We start from the raw sequence: 22,989 nt of genomic DNA on the forward strand, positions 1-22,989 counted from the left end.
GAAACTGTTCCCAGAATAAACAGAAATCTAGCAGCTAAACTGAATCAGAGACTGAATCCATGAAAACAGGAGACACCAGTAAACTCACTGCAGTGTTCACACGTCTCAACTGCGACCGAGTGAGCGCTGCGGCTGCAGCACTGCTGTGAGTTTACTGGGGACTCCTGTATTCATGGATTCAGTCTCTGATTCAGTTTAGATCAGTGCTTCATGCAAATGGCAAATATTTGTTCACTTCTTTAAAAAAACTCAAAGCTCAGGAGTTTAATAAACTTTATAATTCAGTTCTTCTGAAAAGTGTAAAAGTGTTTGAGTGTAGCGTACAAGTGTTTGAGTGTAGTGTACAAGTGTTTGCAGGTAGTATGCATGTGTTTGAGTGTGGTGTACAAGTGTTTGAGTGTAGTGTACAAGTGTTTGAGTGTATCGTACAAGTGTTTGAAGGTAGTATACATGTGTTTGAGTGTAGTGTACAAGTGTTTGAAGGTAGTATACATGTGTTTGAGTGTAGCGTACAAGTGTTTGAAGGTAGTATACATGTGTTTGAGTGTAGTGTACAAGTGTTTGAAGGTAGTATACATGTGTTTGAGTGTAGCGTACAAGTGTTTGAGTGTAGCGTACAAGTGTTTGAGTGTAGTGTACAAGTGTTTAAAGGTAGTATACATGTGTTTGAGTGTAGCGTACAAGTGTTTGAAGGTAGTATGCTTGTGTTTGAGTGTAGTGTACAAGTGTTTGAGTGTAGCGTACAAGTGTTTGAAGGTAGTATACATGTGTTTGAGTGTAGTGTACAAGTGTTTGAGTGTAGCGTACAAGTGTTTGCAGGTAGTATGCATGTGTTTGAGTGTAGTGTACATGTGTTTGAGTGTAGCGTACAAGTGTTTGAGTGTAGCGTACAAGTGTTTGAGTGTAGTGTACAAGTGTTTGAGTGTAGTGTACAAGTGTTTAAAGGTAGAATACATGTGTTTGAGTGTAGCGTACAAGTGTTTGAAGGTAGTATGCTTGTGTTTGAGTGTAGTGTACAAGTGTTTGAGTGTAGCGTACAAGTGTTTGAAGGTAGTATACATGTGTTTGAGTGTAGTGTACAAGTGTTTGAGTGTAGCGTACAAGTGTTTGCAGGTAGTATGCATGTGTTTGAGTGTAGTGTACAAGTGTTTGAGCGTAGCGTACAAGTGTTTGAGTGTAGGGTACAAGTGTTTAAGTGTAGCGTACAAGTGTTTGAAGGTAGTATACATGTGTTTGAGTGTAGTGTACAAGTGTTTGAGTGTAGTGTACAAGTGTTTGAGTGTAGCGTACAAGTGTTTGAAGGTAGTATGCATGTGTTTGAGTGTAGCGTACAAGTGTTTGAGTGTAGCGTACAAGTGTTTGAAGGTAGTATGCATGTGTTTGAGTGTAGTGTACAAGTGTTTGAGTGTAGCGTACAAGTGTTTGAAGGTAGTATCCATGTGTTTGAGTGTAGCGTACAAGTGTTTGAGTGTAGCGTACAAGTGTTTAAGTGTAGCGTACAAGTGTTTGAAGGTAGTATACATGTGTTTGAGTGTAGCGTACAAGTGTTTGAGTGTAGCGCACACGTGTTTGAGTGTAGTGTACAAGTGTTTGAAGGTAGTATGCATGTGTTTGAGTGTAGTGTACAAGTGTTTGAGCATAGCGTACAAGTGTTTGAGTGTAGTGTACAAGTGTTTGAGTGTAGTGTACAAGTGTTTGAGTGTAGCGTACAAGTGTTTGAGTGTAGTGTACAAGTGTTTGAGTGTAGTGTACAAGTGTTTGAGTGTATCTGGCCTTAGAAGGCCTCTCATATTCTCTCATCTTGCCCTCTCTTGCTTTTTGAGCTCATTGTTTTCTCATTTCTTCTCACTTTTATTCACTGAAGTCTACAGTGATGACATCATCAGACCACCCACAGGGTTCATCTCTCTCTCTCTCTCTCTCCTCTTACACCTGATCAACACTGTTTACTCCTCTACTGTTTTTATAACCCTTCAGTTGACTGCAGTGCTGTCTACAGAGGCAGTATTCTGAGGGAGGGAGGGAGGGAGCGAGCGAGGCGAGTCTGTATTGAGTGTCTGTCTAAGGTGCCTCTGTATAAAGGCAGTGTAGAGGTATCTTTGCTAACGTAAGGCTCTTCTTTGGAAATGTATGTGTGCGCTTCAGGCCACATACCCAGATACTGTCAGCTCCGTTGTCCCGTTTGTTGAGGAACACGTCCAGTAGATGGCAGTAAAAGACAGCGTCGTAGACAGCGGTGGTCTGTGAGGCCGTTAAATACTGTGCCACATTTGGACGGAGAATGTTATTCACTTCGTACCAATGAGGGAAACTGATGATGAACATCATTTCCAGTACCTTCAGACACCAGTATGTACTTGCTTCACTATTTAATGTGGAACTGTAAATTTACATCTGTTTTCTGCTCGTTATGAAGTAAAGGCCATAATCCACTGAAGCTACATTAAACTCAGAGAATACACTGGGGTCATAGAGGTTAAAGGAGGAAACGCTGACACCTGTGGTGTCTTTGGGCACTGCATACCGTCTCGCCACTGATTCACAAGGCGTTAATACTCTCCATTTGGAGTGAGACTCTCAGTTTGAAGAGCCATGTCGCCCCTCTCTCCAACAAGAACTGACACAGAGAGGGAGGGGTAAGTGGTTGGGACAAGGGAGGGGGGGTGGGGGTGGGATTTACCCCTGTATGTGTGTGTGTGTGTGTGTGTGTGTTTGTGTATGAGAGTGACTGGGTGAGTATGTGACATTATCCTATATGTTCAGAGTGCGTTATTGCCTCGCGCCGTGTTTACAGGTTGGCTCTGGACCCACTGCCCTAACCCTGAACAGAATGAAGTGATTACAGAATGAATTAAATCTGTTTACAGTGTGTTAATCATTAATGCTAATGTATTTTAGGCTGTGTTTATTACTAATGTACTCTCTAATTAAACCCCATTCTGTCTTAAGATTTAAAGGCATCATTGAGCACATACTCCACCCAACACACACACACACACACACACACCCTCTCTAACGTTTTATTCTCTTCATTTGTGTCTGTTTCAGAATGCTGCAGAATAATCAGCTCGAGCGTCTGGACATTTCTGACCCCTGGGATCTGCCCAACCTTCTTTCTCTGTGAGGATCATTAACATACACACATTTACATATGCAAATCTAACAGTTTTACACATCTAACAGCAGTTAAGGCTTTTTTCCGCTGCATGGTGTCAGCGCAGCGAGCTCCAGGCTTTGCTTCCCTGCTCCTGCAGTGGAAAAGAGCCATACACAGTAATGACACTGTGACCAAAGCTCTTCAGGTTTTACTCCACCACATGCACACACACAACCTAGCAATGACACCAACCGTTACAAAACAGCAGGGGGCGCCTGAGAGCACAATAGCCTTTTTCCTCCAACATGGAACTGGTTTGAGTCCCGTTTACGCCCCTAATTTATACACTTCAGCACATTTCCTCCAACGTATATATGTGTGTGTGTGTGTGTGTGTCCATGTTAATGTGTGTTTGTGTGTATGACGTCTGTTCATGTGTGAGTATGTTTATATATGCGATTGTTAATGTGCCTTTATACATGGGTTTGTGTGTGTGTTAATATTAATGAGTGTGTTAACGTGTGTGTTCTGCGCTCAGTCGTCTGGACGCTAATCTGATCTCGGTGGTCCCGGCGCAGACGTTCTCCGGGATGCGGTCACTGCGCCACCTGTGGCTGGACGATAACTCGCTGAGCGAGGTTCCAGTGAGCGCGCTCAGTGAGCTCTCGGCTCTTCAGGCCATGACCCTCGCCCTCAACCGCATCACACACATCCCGGACCATGCCTTCAGGAACCTGTCCAACCTAGTGGTCCTGTACGTACACACACACACACACACACACATCTTTGGGTTTGGTCCTGAGTGGGAGATGTTGTTGAAGGGGGTGGTGTTAACGGCGAGAGGAGATTATCCTGAGAGGTGTATGGGGTGTTTACGGTGGTCCGCGGGGACTTTTTGAGGTGTGTGTGAAGTGTGTTGGTGGTCCGAGGGGGAGGGGGGGGGGGAGGGGCTTCAGTTTCACAGTTATATGAAGTGTGTGGAAAGTGTGAATAAATGAAATGTTCTTGTGTTCAGGCATTTACACAACAATCAGATCCGAACTCTGGGGCAGAACAGCTTCGAGGGGCTTCGCAGTCTCGAGACCCTGTGAGTAAAAGATCAAAGATTAAAGATTAAAGGGGAAAGTGTTACCTGTTTTTATGATCTTTTTTTCTTTGTAATTCTGAAGCTCCAGAACGGCGCCAACAGCAGCTTTAATAAATGATGAGAGACTTAATAGTCGAGTCGGGAGTGGGTGTGTGTGTGTGAGTGTGTGAGTGTGTGTGTGTGTGTGTGTGTGTAAACAGAGCTGCTTCTGTAATAATCTGACGTTTATTACAGAAGTAGATTACAGATACTATCTGATGATAAACACACACCTGTCACTCAGATCAAAGCAGAACACACTCCCCTCTCTTCGTCTTTAATGTAAACAGTGAGCGTGACCTTAAGTGACCCCCGGGGGTTTTATTAGCTTTTTCATTTCTCATCTGGAGAGAACCTGCAGTTATAACCACTTTATTCTGATTATTACATGTTTGTTGTTAGTGCCGTAATGACCGCAGTGACATCGTCACATGATGTGAGATCTGGGTTTTGATTGGCTGTTTAACTCAGTTCTTTTCACAAAAGTGGAGAATGTCACTTTAAATTTCACATACAATCTGTTTTAACTTCATTCAGTCTTTCCTTTGGATATACCATACACACACACACACACACACACACACACACACACACACACACACACACAGAGAGAAAGAGAGGGTGGGGGGGATGAGAGCAGACCTCCATAAAGCACCTCATAAGACATTTTTCTCACATTTTACAGCAATCTCTGTAGTTCTTAGATGTATAGCAACACACACACATTGTTTGAGAGTGTGTGTGTGTGTGTGTGGCCATGCTCCAGAATCCCTCTGAGACCCTGGAGCGTTTCCAACAGCTTTTCTCTTTAAAAACAGGGTTAAACTCATAAAGGTTTAAAGCTCTGTGAAGCTTTAATTACAGCTTTCTTCAGGCTTTCAGCTCACGCTGTAAACTCCTATATTATTATCCACATCTCCTCCACTCACAACGTCTTAAATCAGTTTATATCTCTAATATTCCTCACCCTGAGGTCGCTGCAAGGAGATCTTTAACGTAATCACCTGTTTCTGGATGTTTTTCCACTTGTTGCAGGTGATTTTCCTCAGAGGAAGTGTCAGAGTCTGTTCATCTCAGACACTTTCGTCAAATAATGTGCTCACAACAATCTCACAGTGAGAAATAGTAGAGATGTAGCAGGGCCCCTGTGTTCACTGTTGCAGTTATCCTCCAATCACCGGCATGTGATGATCTTAAAGGATACATCTCCGATCTGAACTGGTGCCTTTCCACTGCACTCTACTCTCCATTTGTTCTGTGGAAGCTCATTCACTTTCCACTCCTGTAACTATGGGCCTATCAGTGTCGTCTCTAACCCCGTCTCTAAGGGGAACAGTGGTCTTTGGAAACCACAACAACGGCGGTGGTAACGTTAAGCGGTGTTTACTCATGGTGTATCGGCGTGTTGTTGTTGTTTGGGACTGAACACAGCTCCGTCATCAGTTCAGACAGATCAGTAGAGTTTGTTCCTTCCTTGTTGCAGCGTCCAGCTCTCGCTGGATTCTTTCGTCGGCCACCGATCCAAGGAGCGTTTGAACCTCTTCAAAAGACCACGGCGTCATTTTACGAGCTGCCGTCGTGAGTCGGATAAAAACAAACGTGATCTCTGCTGCAGCTGGAGATTTTACGGATGGAGAGTTGGTGCTGGTCGTCTGCGTTGCGTGGCGTAGAGTGACGACTCTCTCTGGACGATCAGCGCTCTGCAAGGTTTACACGCCACGGTTTAGTCCCTACTCGACTCGCTCTGAACCACGAGAGAACAGCCACTAAACAAGAACCCGCCTCCAGAACCAGGACCTGTGTTCCACTGTGTTCACTTTAAAATCAGAATCAGGTCCAAACTGGTTTCGTTTAACAGTGTGTTTAAGGGATATTTCTGAATTGATCTTAGGTTTAGGTTTGGTTTCTGTCGCTGAAACCCGCCGCTGGACGCACATCAGAAAGAGCCGTTTGGTCCAAATGAAGTGGTTCTGGAGACAGCTGCCGCAGAGAGTCGGGACCCAGTCGCCGCTCTGCCCTGGTTCTGTCTCTGTTTTTTCTCAAACTTTAATGAATCTCAGCCAGAAGAGCCTCGTGTTCAGAGAGGTGACGTCATGCGGACTTTAGCACAGCTGTCTCCGCCTTAAACCCCCAGAGAACCGCCTTAAATCCCCCTGGAGAACTGCTGTAAAGCCCGGTCAGTGTCCAGCTGTTCACAGATGTTACGGACTCTGAGAGAACGACGTGATTACAGCGTCCACATCGCAGTGGACTGACACTGGACACTGAGCTGATGAAGCTCCGGCTTGACAGTGGCCTCCAGAAACAACAAACAAACAACAACAACAACAACAACAACAAACATCAGAAAACCCGCAGACCAATCAGAAACCTAGTCTCCTCCTTACAGTCAATCCTCTCCTTCCTCTTCTTTCTTCTCCTACTCCTTCCTCCTTTTCCCTCCTGCTTACTTCTCCTTCCTCTTCCCCTCTTCCTCCTTCCCTTGTCTTCTCGTTTTCTTTCTCTTTATTATCCTCCTATTGGTTTCCCTCCTTTCTCTTGTTCCTCTACCATCTCTTCCTTCAAACCTTGTTCTCTTTCTTATTCTCTCCATCTTCCTTTTACCTCTTCTTCCTCCTCCTTCTTTCTCTCCTTCCTCCCTTTCCTCCCCTGCTTTCCTTCTGCAGATAATCTTTTGAAGTGTTTTTGATGAAGAGGCTTTTTTCAGAGCAGCAATGATCGTCTCTCTCTCTCTCTCTCTCTCTCTGTCTCTCTCTCTCTCTCTCTCTGCACAGTGAACTGAACTTTAATATTCTGGAGGAGTTTCCCGTGGCGATCCGAACTCTGGCGAAGCTCCAGGAGCTGTGAGTAACGTTCAGTAACATTACCCAGTATGCATCTGCTCCCTGAGCCTGTTAACTCTCAGTAACATTACCCAGCATGCATCTGCTCCCCCATTAACCCTCAGTAACCCAGCGGTCAGATCAGATCAGATCAGATGTCTCCAGCGTCCGGCAGATGTTCAGTCGATGAGTGTCTCAGTGTTTTTCCGTCTCCAACGTCCAGCAACTTCTGCCCCTCGACAGGTGTCTGTGCACCAGAGTGTTTACATCCTCCGTCCGGAAACTAACACACACACACACACACATACACACACACGTGTTCGATAACACACACACACACACGTGTTCGATAACACACACACACACGTGTTCGATAACACACACACACACACACACAAGCACATGTTCAATAAAACCTCAGAGTGTGGGTCTGCATTGACCAACATAAACTCAGACAAGAGCTAACACACACACACACACACATAAATGTAAAAATATGTTCTTAATAACTGGCCTAGTTAAATTAATGGATAAAATACCAATAAAAATACAAGCCCACATTCACACACAGATCCAAGTACACACACACACACACGCACACACACACACACACACAGAAAAAAAAAACATTCATGCAAACATGCACACACACACAAACAAGCACGCGCATGCATAAACACATACACACACACACACACACACACATACACACACACACACACACAGAAACAGAGATTCATTTTGACACAATCACCCAATAATTCTACTAATGCCACTAATAATAATTATAACAACAACAACAAAGTCATTACACAACAGTTGTGTAAAGTCCTAAATAAATATCTTGTGCTGGGTTTCAGTCACATGACGTGCTGTGGTGATTTGATTGGTCGGTGGTGCTTTGATTGTGTTTAAATAGAGACCTGATACTGTGGGACTCATGTAGACCCTGCGCTTATCCTCATCAGATTCAAACAGTGGATTACTGACAGAATCAGATTTGTTTTACACTGCTGTGTGAATGAAAACACTTTGTGATTTGTCTGTAGTGCGCCCCCTGGTGTTCAGTGTGTGCTTCTTTTTACAGTGGGTTCCACAACAATCAAATCAGAGCGATTCCTGAGAGAGCGTTCACAGGAAACCCACTGTTACAGACTATGTGAGTATAGTACACACACACACACACACACACACAGCTTTTAGGGAACATCTGCTTCCATTCACCTCCACTGTCCACTGTCCCCCACCGTCTACTGTCCTCACTTTCTGTGAGGGGCTTTTAGAGGAGGACGTCTGGCTCCATTCACCTCCACTGTTTTGAACATTCCCTCACTGTGTTTACGTCACTCAGAGGATTATGGAGGGTTTTGAGGTCCACAGCCCAGTCATTTAAGGTGGAGTAAATAATTGAAGTTCGAAGCTGTGTTTGACGGGATATTGATTATTGATTGATGGTATTTTGTAGAAATTAGGCTTTAACAAACTCACACATTCTAAACTGTTCATTATCTCAGGACTGAAGTGTAAACACAGAGCAACATCTGGAAAAACAAACGCAAATCTCTCTCTTTTCTCTCTGTGCACTTCTCTGTGTCTGTCTTTCTTTCTTACTGCCTTTCTCTCTCATCTCTGTCTACTCTGTTCCCTCTGTGTACACTATCTCTCTATCTCTCTCCCCTTACAGGCTTCTCTCTCCCTTTCCCTCAGTCCCTCTCTCTCTTCCTTTCCCTCAGTCTCTCTCTCTCTCTCTTCCTTTCCCTCAGTCCCTCCCTCTCTCTCTTCCTTTCCCTCGGTCCCTCTCTCTCTCTCTCTTCCTTTCCCTCGGTCCCTCTCTCTCTTCCTTTCCCTCAGTCTCTCTCTCTCTTCCTTTCCCTCGGTCCCTCTCTCTCTTCCTTTCCCTCAGTCTCTCTCTCTCTCTTCCTTTCCCTCAGTCTCTCTCTCTCTTCCTTTCCCTCAGTCTCTCTCTCTCTCTTCCTTTCCCTCGGTCCCTCTCTCTCTTCCTTTCCCTCAGTCTCTCTCTCTCTCTCTCTCTCTCTCTCTCTCTCTTCCTTTCCCTCAGTCCCTCCCTCTCTCTCTTCCTTTCCCTCGGTCCCTCTCTCTCTCTCTCTCTCTTCCTTTCCCTCGGTCCCTCTCTCTCTTCCTTTCCCTCAGTCTCTCTCTCTCTTCCTTTCCCTCGGTCCCTCTCTCTCTTCCTTTCCCTCAGTCTCTCTCTCTCTCTTCCTTTCCCTCGGTCCCTCTCTCTCTTCCTTTCCCTCAGTCCCTCTCTCCCTCTTCCTTTCCCTCTGTCCCTCTCTCTCTTCCTTTCCCTCAGTCTCTCTCTCTCTCTTCCTTTCCCTCGGTCCCTCTCTCTCTTCCTTTCCCTCAGTCTCTCTCTCTCTCTCTCTCTCTCTCTCTCTTCCTTTCCCTCAGTCCCTCCCTCTCTCTCTTCCTTTCCCTCGGTCCCTCTCTCTCTCTCTCTTCCTTTCCCTCGGTCCCTCTCTCTCTTCCTTTCCCTCAGTCTCTCTCTCTCTCTTCCTTTCCCTCGGTCCCTCTCTCTCTTCCTTTCCCTCAGTCTCTCTCTCTCTCTTCCTTTCCCTCAGTCTCTCTCTCTCTTCCTTTCCCTCAGTCTCTCTCTCTCTCTTCCTTTCCCTCGGTCCCTCTCTCTCTTCCTTTCCCTCAGTCTCTCTCTCTCTCTTCCTTTCCCTCAGTCTCTCTCTCTCTCTCTTCCTTTCCCTCGGTCCCTCTCTCTCTTCCTTTCCCTCAGTCTCTCTCTCTCTCTTCCTTTCCCTCAGTCCCTCTCTCTCTTCCTTTCCCTCAGTCTCTCTCTCTCTCTTCCTTTCCCTCGGTCCCTCTCTCTCTTCCTTTCCCTCAGTCTCTCTCTCTCTCTTCCTTTCCCTCGGTCCCTCTCTCTCTTCCTTTCCCTCAGTCCCTCTCTCCCTCTTCCTTTCCTTCGGTCCCTTTCTCTCTTCCTTTCCCTCAGTCCCTCTCTCTCTTCCTTTCCCTCGGCCCCTCTCTCTCTTCCTTTCCCTCAGTCTCTCTCTCTCTCTCTCTCTCTCTCTTCCTTTCCCTCAGTCTCTCTCTCTCTTCCTTTCCCTCAGTCCCTCTCTCTCTCTTCCTTTCCCTCAGTCCCTCTCTCTCTTCCTTTCCCTCAGTCTCTCTCTCTCTCTCTCTCTTCCTATCCCTCAGTCCCTCTCTCTCTCTTCCTTTCCCTCAGTCCCTCTCTCTCTCTCTCTCTCTCTCTCTCTCTCTCTCTCTCTCTTCCTTTCCCTCAGTCCCTCTCTCTCTCTCTCTCTCTCTCTTCCTTTCCCTCAGTCTCTCTCTCTCTCTCTCTCTCTCTCTCTCTTCCTTTCCCTCAGTCTCTCTCTCTCTCTCTCTACTCTTTCTTTCTCTGGATGCAAAATCTAATTATCTTCTCTTTCTCCTTTTTTATTTTTCACACGGTCTCTCTGCTCTCTCTCTCCCTCTAGTCACTTCTATGAGAATCCGATCCAGTTTGTTGGGAGGTCTGCGTTCCAGTTTTTACCGAAGTTACACACGCTGTGAGTGAATCACTTCAGTTACAACTTAATTGCAGTTAAATTCACTGATGAGTTAAAACCACAGCCGTGTTAAAGTCAGTAACGAACACATGAATGTTGAACTCTGTCGGTGTTAGATCTCTGAACGGTGCGAGTGAAATCCGAGAGTTTCCTGATCTGAAGGGGACCACCAGCCTCCAGGTTCTGTGAGTAAACACAACACCAGAGGAGCACGGACCCCTCTGTGACACATATACCACCTTTAATACTTTCAAAGGTACTGTGTGAGAATCTGAGGAGAAATGAAGTCCGTTAGCGTTTAGTTGATGAACAGAATCAGAGTCAGTGTAACTTTTATCAAAATCTATAACAGGATTATTATATTAGATTATTATTATTATATAGTTATTATATCAGAACCTTTCAGAACAAACATCACAGTGAGTTAAATCTATAGTTTTATGATGAATATTCAGAAGAGTGGACATTAAAAGTGTGTGTGTTTCCCATCATTGACCGTGAATAAAAAACTGTGATGAAGTTCATTATTTATTCTCATTAAAACGTAAACACACACACACACACACACACACACACACGTACGCTACGGTAACTGGCTGCATGTGTGTGGTTTTCTTCCTGTAAATGTAAACTGGGACAGGCTCTAATTTTAGACTGATTTACCGTCAGCTCGTTTATTAGAGTTTATTGGTTAATTAGAGCGAGCGTTTGTTAATTAGTGTTTGTTAATGAGCTGTAATTAGTGTCAGAGTTTGTACTCGGTGACTCTGTGTTAATTGTTTATTACAGTGTTTACGAGAACCCTTACAGAAACACAATCATTAATCGAGATAAACACACACCGTTTTTTCATATAATAACAATATAAGAACAAAATATAACAATATAATAACAATATAACAATATAATAGCAATAATATAATAACAATAATATAATAACAATATAACAATATAATAACAATACAATAATAACAGTAATATAAAAATAATAAAACAATAATATAACAATTAAATAACAATAATATTTGTGTTAATTGTAATTGTTTTGTTGTTGTTTATGTGTTTCCTGCAGTACACTGACCAGAGCCGGCTTATCCACTTTACCACCCAACCTCTGTCAGCAACTCCCCAACCTCAGAGTGCTGTAAGTCTATACACACACACACACACACACACACACACACACACACACACACACACACACACACACAGAGCTGAGATAAAGTTGAATGTGTGATTGTCTCCGTCTCTGAGGAGTTCCCTAAAGAGAAAGTGGAAAAGTTCAATTCCAGATAAATCCGCTCAAACACATGGAACTGTTTATAAGTGATTAATTACAACAGCACAGGGACATACACACTAATCAGCATGCACTCATGCACACACACACACACACACACACACACACACACACACACACACACACACACACACACACACCTCCTCTCTGTGTGGGGGTGGGTACAGTTCTAGTGTCTATCAGCTCCTCCACACCATTCACTGCACTGAGTCTGACCCCAGCCTTTCACCTGGAGAGCATCTGATAAATATCGAAACCACTGTTAAAGTAACCACCAAAAGGACTCTGGTTCTTGAATTGGTTCTGTTTGAGCTTATTAGAACCTTGGTGCTTTTCCACCAACGTAGAACCGGCTTCGTTCCAGTCCGCGAAACTAATTGTTAACCCTTCGTGGGCATTTCCACTGACAAATACATTCTCCAGAAGCCAAAACCTTTGTTCACATCGGGAACCAAAGAATAGTAGGTTTTTCAGCACGTACCGTGAGGGCGTCTGTGGGCGTGGCTAGTTACAGGAGCAAGGAGCGATGGCGACACCCAGGAGGAGTGCACTGTGTAGTCTCCTACGTCTCAGCGCCAAAAGATGATCCATGTTTGTTTTTGGAGAAAAACAAACGTCTGTAAAAGCAGCACAAATGCTCACAGGTCGTCCACACGCTCCGCCGCCTTCTCTCTTCTGTTTACTGCCGCTGTGCAGCGCCCCCTGCTGGTGACGTGTTCTGAGACGTATCATAGGTTTCCAGTAAAACTCACGTAAACGCGGCTGGTTCCCTGAAAAGCACCAAGGTTCTTATAAACCTCAACGGAACCAGTATGTTTACATTCACTCAGGGACTTGTGTTCCTTATGGTGACAAAACACAAGGCTATAAACTTATATTTTACATCATTATGAAGTGAAAACATGTTAAGGCTGGGGTTAGGGGTCAGGGTTATCGTTAGTGTTAGCGTAAGGCTGGTAATATGTTAAATTAATGTCACTGTAATAGACTCTGAAGTCATGGAAAGAAGTGTGTGTGCGATTGTGTGTTTTCCAGTGAACTGTCTCACAATGCCATTGAGGAGTTGCCCAGTTTTAACCACTGCACCTCGCTGCAGGAGATGTGAGTGTCGTCTTCTTCTTTTCTCTCTGTTGGTGTTTAATGTAGATTCAATTCTAACTAAATCTTCTGGGTTTAAAGTATAAAATAAATTAAAAAGTCACGGGAGGCTGTGTGTTACTGCGATTTTTCAGGGAAGTTGTGATAAAACGTTCTTCACTGTAATGAATTTGCTGTAACTTATGATCTCCGATGGTTTATTACTTTTAAAAAAGGCCGTCCAACAAAATGTAACAAAATACACCAATGCATTTATTTACAAAAACTCTTCTGCAACAAAGTAGTCTGTTAACATTATGCACTGTTGCTAGGCAATGAGTCACAATATAATATGTTTGTAAATATCTGTAAATGTCTGTAAATGGGTAAAAAAAACAAAGTGTCTGGGTCCGGTGCTAGGCTTTCTCTCTCTCTGCTCACGGCAGAGAAACGCCATCTGGAGGTTTTTAGACAACGGAGAGACTCCAAACGCTGAAAAGCACCAACCGAGATGAGTATGTTGCTCTATTCCTGCTCCATAGGGGGGTAACACTGACTTATTTCTGCTGTTACAGTTACATTACTTAAGGTGGAACTGACTCTAAATTCAGGAGAGCGCTAACTGCATGAAAGTAAACACAGAGGGAAAGTGCTACAAAACTAAACAGCTCGAGTTACACATGAGTTTCTGTGGGAATTCAAACAGTGAATAAACACTTACAGACACCATCAAACAACACTCGTTTTTCTCCTCAAACATGCGGTTACACCTTAAAAGACTTTCCCTTTAAAGTGGATATCTATGACTGTGGGGAAACTCTCTGGTTTGTTTACTTTCAGAAGCTGTGTCTTTTAAGTTTGTTTGTATGCAGCTGAAGTGTAATTTGTTTGTAGGTTTTTACTCACTGTTTGACGTTTCAGTTAGTAACGCAGTTAACCAGCTCTGTAACTTGAAGACATTTCCACGTTAAGTGATCGAAAACAGCAAATATAAGTCAACATTACCCCCCTATGGAGCAGGAACAGAGCAATATCTTCTTTGGTTCGAGCTTTTCAACGTTTGGAGTCTCTCCAATGTCTCTCCTTTACGCTCAAGAAGCTGAGTAGCATTAACTTATCTGAACAATTTGTAGCACTGTATCTCTGTCCTGATATCAGAGTTTGGGGCGCTGACATCGTCAGACCTGCTTTAGGGGGTCTGTAGCCCCAGCGTGGGCGTTACTGCAAGCCCTGCCCCACCCCCCACTCATAAAACCTCTAGTGATGTCCCTGTTTCAGAGGTGGTTTACTTTAATATGGAATTCATATGCGGTGAGGTGGTAATATCTGTATTTGTTGTTTGTTGTGTGTGTGTGTGTGTGTGTGTGTGTGTGTGTACTCAGTGGACTCCAGCACAATTTGATCAAACACATTGATCTGAAAACATTCCAGATCCACACCCTCCGCTCTCTGTGAGTTACACAACGAGAAGAACACAAATCTAACCATCTATTAACATCTAGAACATTCACAGTTTAAACAATAAAAGCACAAAGTAAATATATATGTATTCACTAAATATGAACATACACCGGTCTGAGTTTAATATCAATAATAAACTGATCTTGTATAATTCAGGGATCTGAGCTGCAACAGGATCCAGACGATTCACCCAGACGCCTTCAGACCCCTGCAGTCCCTCAGCAAACTGTGAGAGTTCACTTATTCACGTGGTCACTCTCTCACTCACTCTCTCACTCACTCACCCATATCCCACTGTAGTGTTGTCATCATTCTGAAGCGGGTGTCATACTCATTCTGGGTCTAACCTGTGCTGTTTCACTATTCTTTATACTACTCACTATATAGTGCACTATTATAGGGAACTCATGCAAGTTTTTACCAAACAATGCCTTGCATTATGGGTATCCACTGTCCACTAGTGTTTGTGTAGTGCATTGCGCTGTAGGATTGTGAGTGCACTGAAAATATTTCTGGGCACTACTACAAAATGGCAGATCCCCAGATTAGTGCACTATATAGGGAATAGGGCACATATGTGGATGTTGGATTCCTTTCTTGTGGAAATGAATGTGAAAAGAATCCCATTAGTGTCATAAACAAATCCAGGTCAGACCCTGAAGTCCTTAAATGGGAAATACATCCACTACAGCATGATGCACAACTTCAGGGGGATCTGGATTCACTCTGATTAAACTGGGCATGAATTCAGGGGTTAGACTTTCTCATTATTGCTCACAGTCTCTCTCTCTCTCATTCTCTCATTATGCCTGGTCCACACTACAGGTTTAAAAATTCACACATTAGGTATAACAAAACACGGTGGATGGCGGTCAAATGACCGCAGCTCGGCTCTCATTGGGTTACAGCCTTTGAGGCATGACGTTACCGTTTCACACAAGAGTCGGGGTCCACCCACACTACAGGATTGAATCGTACATTTTGTACAGTTCACATTTCGTTAGCGATGTCTGTGTTAATTACTGTCTCTCTCTCGTTAGTGATCTCTGTACTAATGACTGTCTCTCTCGTTAGTTATGTGTGTTAATGACTGTCTCTCGTTAGCGATCTCTGTGTTAATGACTGTCTCTCTCTCGTTAGTGATCTCTGTTAATGACTGTCTCTCTCTCGTTAGTGATCTCTGTGTTAATGACTGTCTCTCGTTAGCGATCTCTGTGTTAATGACTGTCTCTCTCTCGTCAGTGATCTCAGTGATAACCAGCTGAGTGTTTTACCTATCGCTGGTTTGACGAGCGTCACTCACCTGAAACTCACAGGAAACTCCGCCATCTTTACCTCCTTCAGGCACGAGGACTTCCCAAACATCAGGTCTCCACTGATTCACTGTTCATCACCTACTCATTTATCAATCTGATTAATTACTCACTCATTTATAACTCAAGCACACTTTAACTATTCATCATTCACTCATTAATTATTCACTGATTACAAACTCACTGAGTCATCAATCATGCACTCATTATCCACTGGTCCTTAGACTGATTAGACTAACCCCTGTGTAGATTATGCTCCTCCTCCAGATGAATATATTATTGTAATTAATGAGACAGTTTAAGAAGACGAACTACTGTGAGTTCTGAGGCCTGAGGGAATCATATTTTCATTCATTAACTTTCTGAGCTTTAATACGTTGGACGTTTCTCTGAAGGGTTATAAATCTGTTCGAGCCTGTCGTCTAAAAATAAAGATAGAAATAAAAGACATAAATAAACGTTATAAATATCTCCTTCACCCAGAGCCCAGGGCCATGGAGAAGCTCCAGAAACTAAAACATTCAGCGGAGAGCTGCCTCTTCCCCCGCAGCGCCGCGGGGTTCACGCCCGTGTTACTCTCCAACCGCTGCGTGTCTTTACACAGGTGCTGTGATTACAGAAGTACAACAAAGAAGGTGTGGTTTTCTGTTCTCCTCGGGTCAAAACCAGAGATGAGCACCACGTTGTTAGCAACAGTAAAGAAGGAGGGACTGGGTCATTTTATCCCCCTCGTCTCCACAGTGGAACACAGTTCTGTTTCTTAGTGAAACGTCTGTGACCCGCTTTGGTCCAAACCCCACGAGCCCCACAGCAGTGTTCTCCCCCTGTGTAAACAGCCCCTGTTCAGAACGCCCGCTTTCAGCACCTGTTCCTTTAAATGATAATGAGCCGCTCGCTGTTCACCCCGACCCCGAGGGCACAGCAGTGAGGAGCGAGGAGCAGAAGCTCTGGTTTTTAGCCGTTTTCACTCTGTTCTCTTTCTTCTCCGTTTTTACTCAGTGCTCTTATTTCTCCGCGCTCGTTGTGTCTGTTTTGCTGAGTTTAACCTCGTCTTTGCGCTCTCACATAAACACGGGTCCAGCGCTGTGATTGGACAGACTCAGACGAGGGGGCGGGGCAATACTTAAGTCTCTGCACTTGACGTCAGAAGCAGAAAACGACTTTTTTTATCCCATGTTTTCTGACTTAGGCAGTGCACAGAAAACTGACTGGGGTCTTGTTTCACAGCGTGTATGTTGGTGGGCTCCAGATTCACACATTAATGTGCTAATTTTTTCATAATACCTCCCTTGAAAAGTCCATATAAACCTCTGATCATGTGAGGGGTGCAGAACTTTGCTGCTGTTTTTCTACAGGGTCATTGAGATGCCGCATGCTTATCAGTGCTGTGTGTTTGGAGCCTGCAGCCACAGAGCATCTGAGCACTCTGAGGAACAGACGGATGGTGTGGACGATGACCTGCAGAAGAGAACGCAATTCCCCATCTCCAGTGACTGTGAGAACACAACCTTCAGACATCCAGAAACACTAATCCCTGCTAACATCATTTACCTCAAACACCCACCCTGGAGACTTCCAGATACCCTCACCACTGCTAACACCGCACATGCTAACATAATTTACCTCAAACACCCACCCTGGAGAATTCCTGATACTCTCAACACTGCTAACACCGCACATGCTAACATCATTTACCTCAAACACCTATGCTTGAGACACCCAAAAACAATCATCACTGCTAACATCATTTACCTCAAACCTACACTGGAGACATCTAAATACAATCAACACTGCTAATACTGCACATGCTAACATAACACCTATACATTGAAGATGTCTAGATAAAATCAAGACAGATAACAATGCACACATGATAACACTTATACACTGGAGAGGTCTAGACACAACCAATGCTGCTAACGTGGCAGATGCTAACATTAACCAGTGCTGAATCAGATTGAGATGCTAGTCATTTAACTCAATTTTAAGATCAGTGTGAGCTGGCAAACAAAGGCATTACCTGTCAATTATATATTGTTATTAAAAAAAGTGTCATTTTATTGGATCATGCTGTGCATATACACATTGATCAGCCAAAACATAAAAACCACCTGTTTCTACACCCAGTGTCCACTCTCTCAGCTCCACCGACCTCACAGGAACACTCTGTAGAGTTACAGACTGGAGTCCATCTGTTGCTCTGCATACTTTGTTATTGTTATTTCTGAGGATCAATCTCAGCACTTCAGTGACACTGACAGTCTTCTTTTAACCATTTGTGCTGAATGAGCTCTGAAGAGGTACAGAGAACAACGCAGTATTTTACCTTTTGTGAGATTTCAAATGTGGGGCTAAATGTGGCATTAAACAATATCAGGTCTGTCACAGAACCAGTCACATTTAGCGCTAAGTTTGTGACTCATCTCAACACAGCTACAAGTTTACGTTGCAATAGCGATGCTGCTATCTCATATGTGACCCATATACATCAGAGACAGTAGCTCATCTGTCGCTGCACAGTGTGTGTCGCTCGTCCTCTAGTCCTTCATCAGTGACACAGGACGCTGTCGGCTGGATGTTTTTGGTCGGTGGACTGTTCTCGGTCCAGACACTGAGGGGTTTAAAAACTCCAGCAGCACTGCTGTGTCTGATCCACTCTACACCAGCACAACACACACTAACACACCACCACCACGTCAGTGTCACTGCAGCGCTGAGAATGATCCACCACCACATCACACCTGCTCTGTGGGGGTCCTGAGCGCTGAGGAACAGGGGGAGAGGGGGGTAACAAAGTATGCAGAGCAATAAATGGACCACAGTCTGTTATTGTAAATCCACAGAGGACATCTACAAAATACGAGTTTAGAAACGAGGTGGTGTGTTCATATAAACACTCATTAATTCAGCCATTCATAATCAGAGTTGTCCAGTGAGGATAATGAGGTGAGTGAGGGGTGTCCTGATGAAGTCTCCGTTTATTTAGAACATCGTAACCTCTATGATCTATCTTTACTGAGGGCTGTAATTAAGCCGCAGCTCTTAAAAGTGCAGCGCGCTGAAGGAGGCTGGCTGTAGCTGTGGGAACAGGTCGGTGAGTCTTTGTCTATTTCTGACTCCTCTACCTGACTGTTTGTCTTTAATTAGAACAGCACAAACATGTCGGGACCGTACAGTAACCACAGGAACTTCGCAGATGAAATACAGGCAGTGTTCTCCTCATTCCTGTGAAAGAGATCTGATCGGGTTTCTGACTTGAAAGAGCTCCGTAATTACTCTCTACGGTGAGATTGACGAGTTAAGATCTAAAAGCAGCGTTTAAGGCTTTGAAAGAAAGAAAAACACAGTGTGATTAGAGTTAACCCTTCGCCTGCCGGAGGCTGGAGAGGTTCCCTGACGCTCCCCCGGAGCACCGACCGTGGAGAGACTTCAAAAACATTCTGTGATAAAGTCAGATGCTTACTCACATCACACACACAATCTCTACATCTTTTCACGCTCACACGGTGTGGAGGTAGATGGAGTACTGTCTTTTAAGTCCAGGGGTGTTTTTTATTTTGCAGATGATCCTGATCTGGAGGAATTCCAGTTGAATCTCGAAGAGGCCAGACTCCAAACCAGCGTCCAGTGCACTCCCATCCCAGGTACGGAGTAATAATATTCATATACCTACAATAACAACATATACAAATATTTACATGTGTTTCCTCCTTCTTACTGGTGTAACAGATCACAGTTCAGATGGGATCACAGGGTTTGTGTCAGGGATACAACCCTTACACAGCCCCAAACAAACCCGAACAATGGCGGGGGGGGCCTCAGTTGGCCCAGTGTGGAGTCCAGGGCTCTTAGAACAGACAAATGCCGGGATCAGACTAAACAAATATGGCCGGATTTTTTCATATTCAACAAATTCCCGGCGTCTGAACCGAATCCGAGCGTCAGGGACGAGCAGAGGTCCTGTAGTGAACAGCGAAGTTTGTCTGGGACGACCCACGACTCCCAGAGGAAAGGTTGAGCGTGTTCGAGTTTTTGGGATTTCCTACAACATGTTCCTGACGATGACCAAAAAAAATGTTTAAAATTGTTAATAATCGTTCTCATGAACTGAAGCCTCCTCGTTCTTTTGGGCGGAGCATAAATCAACATCCAGGTACTTTAACCGTTCTTCTCATTTGTGTTCTAGGAAACATGATTTCAGCAGTGGAAAATGACATCAAGCAAAAACACAAAATAACACATTAATGAGTAGTTCATGATTGTAACAAAAAAATGTCATAAAATTCTGATGCTTCCTCTTCATTTGCTGCTCTCTAATTGGTTTGCGGTCTGTAAAAAAACAAAAAAAAAACAAAGTGTCTCGGTGCGGTATGCTAGGCTTTCGGGAGACAGAATGCATTACCGAAAGTGCTACAAAAAAATACAACTCGAGTTACAAAGGAGTATGTCATAATTCAAACAATTAATAAAAACGTTTTATTAAATTTAACTTCGGCCACATTCAAACAAGCAGTTTTTCCCCTCAAACACCATTCCATTTTTAAAAACGTGGCCCCTAAAACTGTTTCCCCATAAATGACGTTCCTTCTACGAAACAGTACAGTGCTCTAATGTTGATTTACTGAAGACTTCTCCTTTTCCCCCTCAGCCCTTGTCCAAATGAAACTCCCACATCTCACACAAACAGAGCTCTCCACTGACTCCTGAGTGATGGCGCTCCTGATCTGAGGGTGTTCCCGAGAGTGTGCTGGCGCTCGCCGCAGTGTTTACAAACCGTATTGGTTTAATCCACACGCTCCGTTCTTGTGAAACACAGCTACTCATCTGTATATATTTTCACTGTGATTAGGGAATTATTACAGTAACTGTATTCACGCGATTATGATTAAACTTTGGTGAGTGATCCGTGGTTAACATGCGTCCTGAACCATGGAGGATGGTCTGATCACGGATTTATCATTGATTTGTTACACCGCTAGTCTCACTAGGAGTGTATTAACCATTACACCTCAAACTGAAGCTTCCGTTTTGAGAGGAGTGCTTTATCCATGCTAACGTATCTGGTATCTGATCTCTGGCAGGTCCCTTTAAGCCCTGTAGTGACCTGTTTGGAAGCTGGGTTCTGCGGTTGGGAATGTGGCTGATCTCTCTCGTCTCCTTGCTGGGGAACAGCGTTCTGGTCCTGACGGTGTTTTCCTCACCAAGTTACCTCTCTCCACTCAAGTTCATCATCGGAGGGATTGGCGTCACTAACCTGCTGACGGGATTGTGCTCCGGCGTTTTGACGGTGGTGGATGCTCTGACATTCGGGGAGTTCTCCCTGTTTGGAGCTCAGTGGGAATCAGGGGCTGGGTGCAGGGGAACGGCGTTCCTAACGGTCTTGTCATCCGAAGCGTCTGTGCTGCTGCTGACGGTGGCGGCGGTGCAGTGCAGCTTTTCCGTGTTCCGGTTCTGTTTTCACGGAAAGTTGGCATCCCTGGGCGGCATCAAGGCAGCAGTGATCCTGTGTGTGGTGCTCTCTCTGGGAGCTGCAGCTATGCCAGCGATCGGGTTCGGCGAGTACGGCGGCACTCCTCTGTGTTTCCTGTCCCCTCTCCCAAAGGATCCACCCTCGAACCTAAGCTTCAGCGTGGCGCTGATCCTGATGAACTCCGTCTGCTTCCTGCTCATCACCGGCTGCTTCCTGCAGCTGCACTGCCGCCTGGCGAGGGAAGACTTCCACAGCGTCTGGGACTCGGCTTTGATCAGACACATCACAGCACTCATCTTCACCAACTGCGTCCTCTACTGCCCCCTGGCCTTCCTCTCCTTCTCCTCGCTCATGGGACTCTTCCCCCTCAGTCAGGAGGTCGTCAAGTCTGTCCTCTTAGTCTTGCTTCCACTTCCGGCCTGCGTTAACCCTGTACTCTACTTCTTGTTCAACCCTCACTTCCGCGAGGACGTCAGACTCTTGCTGTATCGGACTCGCCTCGACTCGGAACCGACTCTCGACTCCTTTACTTCAGTCGACACAGAGAAGAGTTCATACTCCTCTCAGACCCTAGTGTCCTTCTCATCTGAACTGAACGCAGTGTTCCCCGAGTCTGGGGGACGTTCCCCTGTGCCTCTGATTCAGTGTCAACTGCAGACGAAGGAAAACAGAGTGGAGAACTGGGACGAGTCGAGGTCAGACGCTAAGGACGAGGATGAGACAAGAGAAAACTCACTTTTCACCAAAGTCTGTCACTCCTCGAGCCGTTCGTCAGCTCTGCTTTGAGATCTTCAGCTCAGGAACCTGCCGTTTCTGAAAAAGTCAAAGTTCTCACAGGACAAAGAACCGAACAAATCCGATCGCAATTCTTCTCAGTGAAAAGAGAAATGTGCAGCAGCAACTCATCACAGGGAACTATAAGAACGTGAATGAAATCAGACCTAATAAACCGGGTCACATGATCATTTATTTATCACTCACTCAATCTTCGTAAGGTCAACAGTGTATCGTCGTCTGAAAACAGGGTTCTGAGAGACAGATAAAGGATGTTTCCTCTCGCATCTCCTCATTTCCGTTGTAAATAAAACTTGCTCTTAAAGGAATATCAACTGTAACTCGCTCCAATCTCGGATCACTTCCAGAGTTACTTTCTGGACGTTAAATCACAGTGCAATTACAGAACACACAGGTGTAGACTCGCCTTGACGTCACAGAGGGGGAGGTTTTAGACAATCACTCAGCAGGGACCTTTTTTTAAATTAAATACAGAAATGAGTAAAGGGGCAAAAGCTTTTAGGAAGATTCCCATTTTTCTGATTAAAAATGATTAATATTTTAGTCATTTTTTGTGTAAATGTTATAAATCTGTGGAGGGCTTTGATGAGGGTCTCATTGTAAAGTAGCAAGTTATAATTACATATAAAATATAACTACCTCTGAAACTAGCATGCTAATTTTTTCCTTTTTTTAAGTTTGTTCCTGTTTTTCTTTTTTTAATATAAATGTATATGAAATATATTAATTTTATATTGAAATTTGGAGCCTTTAGTTTGGAAACCTGACATATTTTGGATGTATATTTTTCATATTTCTGTAAACATGTGAGAAATAAATGATTTAATAAAAGGTACTAGTTTCATACACATCCTACTTCTGAGATTTTTTAAGAAAAAAAAAAAGCTGAATGAATTATATTTAGATTTTTGAAACGTACTGATATTTTGTTGAGTGTGTGTTATCCTGTGAAGGACTGGCGCCCCCTGCAGGGTGTGTTCCTGCCTCCGGACCCACACCCACCCTGAACT

The 22,989-nt window shown here is 44.3% G+C and overlaps 1 protein-coding gene across 1 annotated transcript in view; it reads left to right on the forward strand.

Annotated features, from left to right (window-relative positions):
• The window catches only part of LOC136696655 (leucine-rich repeat-containing G-protein coupled receptor 6), a 51,994-nt gene extending 29,244 nt beyond the window's left edge, over window positions 1–22,750 (forward strand). The window contains exons 4-18 of the mRNA XM_066671247.1: window positions 3,049–3,120; window positions 3,636–3,851; window positions 4,113–4,184; window positions 6,998–7,066; window positions 8,133–8,204; window positions 10,492–10,563; window positions 10,680–10,748; window positions 11,636–11,707; window positions 12,899–12,964; window positions 14,323–14,391; window positions 14,558–14,629; window positions 15,644–15,769; window positions 17,070–17,209; window positions 19,278–19,358; window positions 20,796–22,750. Of these exons, the coding sequence (XP_066527344.1) occupies window positions 3,049–3,120; window positions 3,636–3,851; window positions 4,113–4,184; window positions 6,998–7,066; window positions 8,133–8,204; window positions 10,492–10,563; window positions 10,680–10,748; window positions 11,636–11,707; window positions 12,899–12,964; window positions 14,323–14,391; window positions 14,558–14,629; window positions 15,644–15,769; window positions 17,070–17,209; window positions 19,278–19,358; window positions 20,796–21,970 (2,443 nt within the window). The 3' untranslated portion in view covers window positions 21,971–22,750. The remainder of the gene's footprint in view (window positions 1–3,048; window positions 3,121–3,635; window positions 3,852–4,112; window positions 4,185–6,997; window positions 7,067–8,132; window positions 8,205–10,491; window positions 10,564–10,679; window positions 10,749–11,635; window positions 11,708–12,898; window positions 12,965–14,322; window positions 14,392–14,557; window positions 14,630–15,643; window positions 15,770–17,069; window positions 17,210–19,277; window positions 19,359–20,795) is intronic.
• Window positions 22,751–22,989: the final 239 nt, after the last annotated feature.

The sequence above is a fragment of the Hoplias malabaricus genome, chromosome 5, assembly GCF_029633855.1.
Source record: "Hoplias malabaricus isolate fHopMal1 chromosome 5, fHopMal1.hap1, whole genome shotgun sequence".
NCBI classification, from domain to species: domain Eukaryota; kingdom Metazoa; phylum Chordata; class Actinopteri; order Characiformes; family Erythrinidae; genus Hoplias; species Hoplias malabaricus.